At 41.9% G+C, this 10,969-nt stretch overlaps 1 protein-coding gene across 1 annotated transcript; it reads left to right on the top strand.

The window, feature by feature from the left end:
* Positions 1 to 124: 124 nt before the first annotated feature.
* Positions 125 to 10,465, top strand: LOC116546872 (cancer/testis antigen 55-like). The gene is made up of 6 exons (XM_032272996.1): positions 125 to 368; positions 1,319 to 1,503; positions 6,842 to 6,977; positions 9,082 to 9,194; positions 9,891 to 10,078; positions 10,370 to 10,465. The coding sequence occupies exons 1-6, from the start codon at positions 125 to 127 to the stop codon at positions 10,434 to 10,436; spliced, it is 933 nt and encodes a 310-aa protein (XP_032128887.1). The 3' UTR covers positions 10,437 to 10,465.
* Positions 10,466 to 10,969: the final 504 nt, after the last annotated feature.

Below are 10,969 nucleotides of genomic sequence, written 5' to 3'. Positions count from 1 at the left end.
CAGCAGGGTCTCCCACAAGGTATTCCTCTGCGTGTCCCCCTGTTTCCACCCTAGAAGCCTCCCAATAGGGGTTCTCCTCACCCCTGGAATGAGGCTGTGGCGACTGGGGCGGGGACAGCAATTGATGGCGGCTCCATCTTCTGTGCGTGTATGGGGAGGTGTCCCGAGTCCCCAACGGGCTCCTGAGAGCCAGCCCCCAAACTCTCCTGTCCATCTAAAGCGGGAAGGTGTTGACAGAGAAGACCTTGGGGGGCTGTACCGCCTGTGCTTTCCCCCCACGTCGTGTAGCACATGCTTATTTATATTTCCAGTAGGCGAGAAACTCCCTAATTCGCGAATGAATTTAGGCTTATATCCGAAACGGGAGTGTAATTTGAAGCCAAGTGGACGTCTCATGCATATCTGATCCCGTTGGAGGGCAGAGGAGGGCAGAGAACCCGTTGCGCGGGCGGACTGCAGAAGTCAGATCTCTAAATATTGCTTATCAGCTATGCTTGCGTAGAATTAATTAAAGAAGGAGAAGGAGAAGGAGAAGACCATTCGGATGCCCTTTGGGACTAGCCTTCAGTCTCCAGAAAGCTTTTAGTGCTTTGTCTGCCGAGATGGTTAAGTATCTATAGGAGGTGCTATTCATGTTGGTGACAACGACAAGGGGATATAACAGGAGCAGAAGCTTACAGACTCTCATATGTAGATAAGGTGATAACAGGTAACATTTTCACTCTCTTGTGCAAAGCACTCACAGCTCTCGACAGTTGATGTGCATGTGTCAGTTAATATTCACAAGCCGGATGCGGTGGCTCACGCCTGTAATCCCAGCTCTTTGGGAGTCCCAGGCAGGTGGATCACTTGAGGCCAGGAGTTCGAGACCAGCTTGGTCAACATGGCGAAACCCCGTCTCTACTAAAAGTACAAAAATTAGCCAGGCGTGACAGCACGCATCTGTAATCCCAGCTACTCGGGAGGCTGAGACATGAGAACCCCTTGAACCGGGGAGGCAGAGGTTGCCGAGCCAAGATCACGCCACTGAACTCCAGCCTGGACGACAGAGTCAGACTCTGCTCAAAAAATAAAAAATTAACTAAAAATTAAATTTTTTTAAAAATTTAAAAAAAATTTTTTTTAGACTTAGAGAAAACCTACAACAACCCTATTAGGTGAAATTGTGATTGTTGTGGATTGACAGATGAAAACAAGGTCAGAGACATTTAAAAAACTTCTCTGCCCAGGCTTATGCAGATGGTGGGCATAAGTCTTATTTGCAGTAGGTGTTTGCATTTGAGGCTAATAATGTGACCTTTGTTTCTTTATCTTGTAGGTGAGCCCCAGTTGAAAACTGTGCAGGGAGTTGTCACAAGTTTCTGTGGTGATTATGGTGTGATTGATGAGTCGATCTACTTCAGTTGTGATGTTGTGACTGGCAATGAGCCTCTAAAAGTTGGACAGAGAGTTAATGCGGTTGTGGAAGAAGATAAAACACTTTATGGATTGAGAGCAATCAAGGTGAGATGTGCATGAGTTTGGGAATGGTGTCTTATCCCAATGGGCTTTCTTTCTCCATCTTTCTTTTCTTGTATTAATCCAGCATCTCTACTGTGACCCGTAGAGTGGATGTAGACTGCAATTTAAGTCCCACTCCTGTGAAGCTGTAGGTTCTTCTGTTCTAATATTTGTAGTGATTTCTGCTTTAAAACATAAAAATTACTTATCTATTCTTCTAGTCTTTAAACAATATGGGTAACAATAACAATCACTGAACTCTATATAATCCTGCAACTTCCTTTATCAGGGACAAAAAGCATTTTCTGAGGCGTGCATTCATAGCGATGGAATTGCTATGTCAAACCATGTGCCTTGTAAACATTTTAAAAAGAGCTTCATGCAGGTATAATTCACAAACCACAAAACTCTCTTAAGGGTACAATTCAATAGCATTTTCCAGATTATGTGACTTATATCTCAATAAGGCTGTAAAAGAATGAAAGACATAAAGCAAAGCAGAAAGATGGTACCAGAGGAAATACTACAAGGGCTTCCATAAACAAACTTTCCTATTAAAAATATCTACGAATTAGATTAGACCTAATTAGAATTAGACCTTCATATTTGCTTCATATATTTAGGTGCTGCTATGTTGGGTGCATATTTATGGAAATCATTATATCCCCTTGATGAATTGACCCCTTCATCATTATATAATGATCTTCTTGGTCTCTTTTTCCAGGTTGTGGTTTAAAGTCTATTTTATTTGAAATCAGTTGAGCTGCTCCTGCTCTCTTTTGGTTTCCCTTTACGTGGAAGAATAACTTTTTTCATGCCTTCACTTTCAGTTTACAATGTCCTTTAGGGAGAAGTGGGTCTGTCACAGTTTTGTTGTTGTTGTTTAATCCATTCAGCTACTCTGCGTATTTTAGTTGGGAATGTTGTCATTTAGGTAATTGTTTTCTACTCAGTTTGCAGGTAATTTCTTCCTTTCTTCCTCTTTTACCGTCTTCCTTGATGGATAAGAGATTTTTCTCTATTAGTATGTTTTGTTTTCTTGATTTTTTAAATGTGTCTATTACAGGGTTTTTTCCTTTGTGTTTAGCGTGAGGCTTACAAAAACATAATCACGACAGTTTATTTTACTGATAACATAACTTTGGTCACAAAATACAAACACTCTACCATTTAACTCCACCCCCGGATTTTGAGTTTTCTATTTTACACTTTACAACTTTTTAATATTTTATATCCCTTAACAAACCATTGTACTTATTTTATTTTTAAACTTTAAAACAGTTCTTTAACTGTTACATGAAAGATATAAGTGATCTGGACACCACCGTCACCTTATTAGAGTATTCTGAATTTGTGTAGTTACTTTTACTAGTGAGTTTTACACCTTCAGATGCTTTTGCATTACTCATTAGCATCCCTTATGTCAGCTAGAAGAACTCTCCTTAGCGTTTCTTGTAAGACAGTTGTGGTGGTGAGGAAGTTTCTCCGTAGAAGTCTTTATCTCTCCTTCACTTCCGGGTACATTATTCTTGGCTAGAGATTTTTTTTTCCCCTCAGCTCTTTGAATATGTCATCCCACTCTCTCCCGGCCTGTTACGCTTGTGCTGAGAAGCCTTCTGGTATATTGGAGGCACATTGGAACTGCCTTGTATGTGATTCGCTCCTTTCCTCTTGCTGCTCTCAGGGTTCTTTCTTTCTCTTTCGTCTTTGACAGTTTGATTACAATCGGTCTTTTGTTTGTTTGTTTGTTTTGTTTTAAGACAGAGTTTCGCTCCTGTTGCCCAGGCTGGAGCGCAATGGCGCGATCTCGGCTCACCGCAGTCTCCACCTCCCGGGTTCAAGCGATTCTCCTGCCTCAGCCCCCCGAGTAGCTGGGATTATTGCCACCACGCCCGGCTAATTTTGTACTTTTAGTAGAGACGGGGTTTCTCCATGTTGGTCAGGCTGGTCTCGAACTCCTGACCTCGGGTGACCCGCTCACCTCGGCCTCCCAAAGTTCTGGGATGACAGGCGTGAGCCACCGCGCCCAGCCCCAGTATGTCCTGGGGTAATCTTATTTGAATTGTATCTGAATGCAGAACTTTGGTCTTCCAGTACCTAGATGTTTGTAACTTTCTCTGGGTTTGGATGGCTCTCCATTATTGTCTTTTAAATAGTCTTTCTACCTCTTTATCAATCTCTCCTCCCTCTTGAATGTGAATGACTCATACTATTGCTCTTTTGATATTGTCCCAGAAATCCAGTAAGTTTCTTTTTTCATTCCATGTCCTTCCTTTTACTTTTGTCTCCTCTGACTGTATATTTTCAATGAACCCGTCTCCAAGTTTACAGATTCTTTATTTTGCTCAATCAGTTGTCCTGTCGATGTTCTCTATCGTGTACTTCCTTCACTGTATTTTTCGACCTCAGAATTTGTTTGTTTGTTTTAAATTCTTTCAATCTTTCTCTCAAATTACCCTGGTCAATTCTGAATCATTTCTCTGTAATTGTTTTCGAGGTTCACAGAGCATGCTGAAAATAGATATTTTGAATTATTTTTTAAACAACTCATACATTCCTATCTCTCTAGGGTCAATTACTGGCGCCTTGTTTTGTCAGTTTGGTGATGTCCTGGTTTCCTGATTGTTCTTGATCTTTGTGGTCATGTGTTTATATCCGCATATTGAAGAAGTAGGTATTTATTTCAGTCTTTGCAGTCTAGCTTTCTGGGGACATCCTTTAATACTAAGCCTATCCAAAAACTCTATATAGGTCTCTTTTGGTCCTTATGCTCGTGAACACTGCAGCTACTGAAGCACTAGGGGGCTTCCTAATCCCAGGGACACAGCGACAGATGCTGCAACGGCGTGCACTCCCTTAGCTATTGAGGCTGGTGCCTTGCGAGACTGGAATCCAAGCCTCTATTCACTGAGGACTCCCTGTTGCTGTAGACTGTTGTGAGCATAAGGCCACTGGAATCACTCGGCAGAGATGTGGGCCAGGTATTGAGTTTGTTTTGCTGTGGCGGTGGCTTCCTGTCTGGTGCCAGGGTGGGTCTAGAGACTTGGTCCATAAGTACCATCTCGGAGTCAGGGGCCATGGACGTCTGTCAAGTGACGGCGTATGGTGTGGCAGGCCTGATACTGGGTTCCCAGGCAATGTCCTATGCCTGCTACTCTCTCTCTTCTCCGGGTGGATGGTATCTCTCTCCATGCTGTGCTGTGGAAGGTTGGGGAAGGGGTGATAGGGGTAATGTAAAACTTTCCCTACTGCCCTCTTCAATGCATCTTGTCTTATTATCATGCTATAGCTGGGTACCGTGGTCTCTCACCTGGTTTCCTTCTCTCAAGTGAAGGTGTTTTCATACAAGGATAGTCTTTCACATTGATGTTTCTGCAGGAGGACGATCTCTGGAGAGTCCCGTTTCTCCATGTTGCTCCCCTCCTCCTCCATCTGTTTAATTTTTACATACTATAAATATGTCCATTTTGTCCATACGGCCTCTGGGCTAGGGAAGTATCCTTAGGCCAATTGTAATACGTAATTTACACAAGTATTCGCTTAGATTTTCTTCTGAAAGTCATTCATTTATCTACATCCAAACATAACAGTCAGCCTGGGTTTGCTTTCTGGGTGTGGGACTCAGAGAAGGCTCCGCGTCTTGTTTCACTACTGGCTACCCAGTTGTCCCTCCACATTAATTGGATAATCCACTTTGCCCCTACTGCATTGAAATGCCACTTCTGTCACACAACGCGTCATCGCACACATTTGAATCTATCTGTGCCTGCTGTTGTGTTGGTGATATTTGCAAGGCATAAGAAACAGAGTTGGGATCCATGAAACTTGGGCAAAGCTTTAGTCTGCAGTATGTCTGTGAGTTGGTGTGAATGGAGTCAAGGAACAGAGAGGTCCGAGGGTGCTGTGGATCATCCACTTGGATACTGACAGAAGTGGTGGTTGATACGTGGACAGGAGGCTGGTGCCTCATTCCTTCATGACAGCAAGTGAGGGGAAAATGGGGAAAATAAACATCAGATTGGTATTGACAGCTGGAAAGACGCCAGTTCAGAAATGAGAATAGCAACAAACTAGGCTGTTTTTAGAACCATGAAAAATTATTTACAACTTAGTGGCTCAAGTTTCCATCAGAAGTCTTTGAACAACAAATTTCAACCCTAGGAGTCTATCCTATAGTTAAGTCAGGCAAGTAGTCCAAATGTTAGGACACAAGCGAAATATCTAATTATGTGGAATTGGGTTAGGAAATTACGGCACATCCATTATTTGGGATTCCCTATGACTCTTTCTGTCCTCCCTTGTTATTTAAAAGCTTTTGCGTTCATTTAATGTGATCCTTTAATACTGAATGCAATGTTAATTTGCTTTTATAACAGGCATATGTGTGTGTGTGTGTGTGTGTGTGTGTGTGTGTGTGTGTGTGTGTGTATATATATATATATATATATGTATATGTGCACAGACAAAAACATCACGATCGATGTTACTCCCAAAATATAGTTCCAAGAGACCACCAGGAATACGGATTGTGGGATAACCGCCTTTTGCTGTCTGCTTATCTGGGTTTTTTTTCTACTTCTAGTGTAATGAACTTGCATTATTTGTAAGTTTTAAGGATTATAAAATGAGGACTATTACACTTTCAATAAGGAAAAAGGTTTTATGCCTCTCTATTGTAGATAAATTGAAACCCTAATTTGACTTGGATTTTTGAACCTTTCCCCGTTGAGGTTATTGTTCCAACTTTATTTCGTGCTTCTGTCTCCTGGGCCTGGATCTTGAAGTTAGGGTTTTGCTCCCTAGGCTCCTAACCTGTGTCGCTTTTCCTGTCTGTCTCCCTGCTCCTCTACCCGTTTACCAGGTTACACCTCTGTCTTCTTTCACAACCCAGCACACATCTGACTTCCCCCAAGCAAATGTCCCTACTTCCTCCCCGTCTGAAATGTTCTCCCTCTAGATAATTCACAAATCCATCTTTGAACTAGTTTTACATCCTTCATTGCAACCTGCTTATGACTAGATATCGGTCTGCTTTACCGTCATTTCACTGTGAATTCCTACAGGCGAAGGATGGTATGTTTCTAATCTTGTGTTCTCATGGTACAAGGGCATTAAACTTGGGTACGCAATCAATGTTTTGGGATACATTTCACAATTCATGAAGCACACACATGATTTTTACCACCATCTCAAGTCTATGGTCCATTTACCACGTGAAATATACTCATCAGTGTTTAAGATGGTTGTCGAAAATATTTTTGGATACCGGTGTTTTAATCATGTAAGTTCCCGTGTTTAAATTTGTATTATTTTTGAAGTAACTCTTACCTAAATCTTACAGGTGGACATTGTGCCTTACGATGCTGGACCCTCAGACGCAGGAACCAAACTTTTAGTTGGATGTGTCACTTCTATAAGTGAGGATACTGTTTATATTAGTGACGACATTAATTTCTCCCTAGACATTATTTCTGAAGGTATGATTTACGTTTTGAGATACATGATGCAATTCTTAATTTTTTGAGAGGATTTTAGTCCTAGAACAACTTTTACAGTGTACTTGGCTTCAGTCAACGGCTCTTCAATATTAGAGGTAGACCCTTCCAATTGAAATTATGTACAATACAGGGCAAATAGGCAGGATTATAAACTATCGGCTGCCGTCTATTGCGTGTTCATCTGTTCAATGCCCTCAGTATGTCTGGATATAATTTTTATTCACATAAGAATTTAATTTCTAATCAAGAACACAATCCTGCAAGTACACAGAGACACTATTTTTAATACCCTTACGAGACTATACTTGCAGGGATCATTTCTGTGGTTGGTTACTAGGGAAGTTTCTGTGACAGGATAGAGTACCAAATTTTAAAAGAATACACTTCAAATGCTTCAAACGTAGAACTGGAGATAGCGCCCTGTGGCTGCTTGCATGTGTGGGTGGGGGCGGTGGGGAGTAGGGTGGAGTTGAACTTTCTCTGTAATCAGCAGATATGTTCTAATATTTAGCTTATACCGAAAGATACCCCCCCTTTTTTTTTTTTCTATTTTTGTCTATTGCAGCTGTCGTACAGCTTGGGCATAAAAAGCTGTCGTACAACCCAGGCAGCTTGCTAGTTTGTTTTCTTGGGTGCAAAAGCAGGACTCTGGCCTGAATGTTGTTTTAAGATGTTGACTCTGTCGAGAAGAGACTATGAGGGGAAGGATGGAGCCAGGAAATCAGTCAGGAAAGCGTTGTAACATTCCTGGTGAAAGATGTTGGACATGTGAATGAAAGTATAGAAGCGGAGGACCTGAGGATTGAGTGGACTCTGGATATATTTTGAAGCTAGAGAAGAACGCAGGAGGTAATGGATTAGCTCTTTGGTGTGGAAGAAAGATGAGTCCAGAGTACCTCCCAAGTTTTTGGTTTGAGCAGTGGTGAGGGTGGAGTTGCCAGTTTGTGATGTAGACGACTGAGGCAAACAAAAGGTGGTGAATACGGAGAATACCAACAACTCAGCTTTATACACGTTAGATTGGTGTAAGTATATGGATAACTGAACGTGGGGTTGGTTAGAGCTGGAGGCATATACATTTTGGAGCTATCAGAACATAGATATATGGTAAACCCACACAAAGGCAATGTATGTAAATTAACAGATAGATAGATAGAGAGAGAGAGAGAGAGGTCTAACACTGTGCTTGTGTCATTCTACAATGCTGAGTCCTAAGGTGAAGGAATGTTTCACTGTGTTGATATTGCTAGTTTTCTGGAGTCACTGTGGCAATTTACTGTGTCACTTGCAGTTGGGATTTCCATTTGCTCCAGATTCTTCCATTTACATTTGTTATCCTGTGACTCACTTTTAACTTACTGTAAACTTCAGTTTGAAACTCCATGGTCTTAACTGTAACATGTAAGGCACATACTTAAGAGTTCATCAGCTGAGCAGAGCACCAGGGGAAATCGATCCATTCTGAAAGTAACAACATTTCTTAGTGGTACTGCTACCACTGCTACAAATCAACAGTTATTTCGTGGTTACTCTGCAGCCAGCGATGATTCTGTGTGTATCACACATAGCAATTAATTCTCACTCACAATTAATTCAACTCTGCATCATGAAGGCTGTTTGTCGTCCTTCTCATTTTATAGTTGAAGAAAACGAGGCACAGAGAGGTTAAGCACCTTGGCCAAGGTTGCAAACTGAGTGAGTGGCAGCGTCAAGATTCGGACACACGTAGCCAGGTTCAAACCTGTGCTCTTACCTACATGTTTGACTGCCTCTCACTAAGGAGATGTGAACGCCAACAGTTGTGCAGTAAATCCCATGCCGCACCCTTAGATTGGCTGTGATGCACGGTTCACACTTTCCTCCACTTGACTTTGTTATATCAGTAGAGGAGAATCAATGCCTAAGGATTATACACTTCTTTTCGGACTTGGAGATTTACAATGTGTCTGTTTAAATATGCACAAAATGGACTTTAGATCTAGCAGAACTGACTTAAAGTGTTACACTATCAAAGTAACGTGTGAAATACAACGTGGCTTAGTTAAGAGATCATGACACTCACATTTCTCCATGGCTGTTTCAGATTTTGTGCCTTATGAGGGCGACTGGTTAGACGTGGAATATTCCAGTGAGCCAGGCATCTCAAACATCAAGGCAATCTCTGCGAAGCCCACCCGCTGGGCTTGCGCGGAAGAGGTAATTTCTTTCCTGTTGCTCCCGTCATCAGTTTCTGCTAACCCTTCCTTTGGTGATAATTTTCGTGCCCAGGATTCTGTTGGGTGTAATGGGAATTCCAGAAAATAGGAAGAAATACATCCTTTGCCAACAAAGGAGCCACTTTTTTTAATTGAAAAGGCAGGACTTCCCAAAGGAAATAATTAGAAAATTATGTAGAGCAAGCACATGATTAAGTCCTAAATTGTGCATTTTACTTGACACCCAAATCTTATCAGAATCTTCCAACAACTGGTGGAAGAAAAAGAATCTTTGTGCCAGAAAACTGTAGGGAAAGAATGAACGGAGCGTGTTGTGGGACTTGAGCTTACCAGCGAATGCTGAGAATGATTTGGGGATTGGAGCCTGAATATGAGCAGGACATTCAGGGCAATAGAGGGCAATGGACATATTTTGGTCATATTTAGAGCAGGACTTCTCGTTAGAGACCCAGGCCTCATCCCGGGAGAGCCTGATTTCATTAGTCTGAGGTGGAGCGTGGGCATGGGTATTCCTACAAAACACCCCTTTTGTTAGCAGTGGGCCAACAAGGTTGGGGATCATCGATTTGCATCGAAGTGACCTTCACTCATGCAGGACCCACAGTGAGGAGGTGCACAGCTGGTTACAGTGATTATCGGGCTTTTTCATAATCATTTCTGTTATGTATACTCGCAGGTCTGCATTACTAGCGTCCGTGGAAGAAACGGAGTGATAGATAATAATATCTTTTTCACCTTGGATTCTGTGAAACTTCCTCATGGATACCAGCCTCAACTATTTGATACCGTCAGCGTGGTCATGGTGGAGAGCACTCACTTCTGCTATGTCTGGAGAGCGGTTTCCATCATCCCAGCGCAAAAATCGTAATGACAAGCATTTTTATTCTCTGTTTATGTTTCCTCCTATGAGCAGTAAAGGTGCTGGTTTAACTGAAAAGTTTAGCTTAGTAAGCCTAAACAGGATTTTACGTATGACTTTTCTGGCAAATCTAATGGAGATACTGGCTAGTTCAATGGGACCACGAACCCAGCTTAGGGAAGTGCCTTATCAATTAAGAAGCATGCTAAATTAGCTTGCTAGTCACTGGAGGAAAGGAGTTCTTAATTAACATGAACGCTGTCTCTAAATTTGAATTCCGTGTTTTCTAGTACCAGCCCCGGATCCCAGGATGACGGAGGCCTGGGATGGCCTGAAACGAAGTGTCACAGTCAAAGCATTTAACTGAAAAGGCAGCAGGGACAGCACGTTAAAGGCATGATTTGAAGTTACAATTTGACTTCACTTTTGAGTCACCCCTATGCTGTCCGTTTAATCTGTATTGTGCCGTAGCCTCTTTCATCTTCTGTCACCTACATAATTTGCGACATTAATTGTTCCCTATGTTCCTTCTTCCCCTTGCTAGAATGTAAACTCCACAATGGCAGGATGCCTTTTGGTCTGCTTTTTTTTGTTTTGTTTTTGTTGTCTTTATTTATTTATTTATTTATTTGTTTGTTTGTTTGTTTATAGCATCACAAAGCACTTAGAAGAGTGCTTGGCAGGCTCAAGGTGCAGATAAAGTGTTATTAAGTTCAGTGACTGAATGATTGGACCAACAACGATGTTTAGCTGTGGTTCATTCATCACTGGTTCTTTAGGAATAAAACTGTTGAGCAACGCATTAAGTCCTCTGTTGAGTTTTTTTAACAACACCAATAACCATAAAAAGCCGACTCTGCTGTACATGAGCCTCCGTGAGCCTCTTTGTTGCAGGG

This window comes from Sapajus apella, unplaced genomic scaffold, assembly GCF_009761245.1.
Source record: "Sapajus apella isolate SASKATOON/1434 unplaced genomic scaffold, GSC_monkey_1.0 scaffold1570, whole genome shotgun sequence".
NCBI lineage: Eukaryota > Metazoa > Chordata > Mammalia > Primates > Cebidae > Sapajus > Sapajus apella.
Note: the sequence above shows the minus strand (reverse complement) of the source record. Positions and strands in the feature narration are given on the sequence as shown.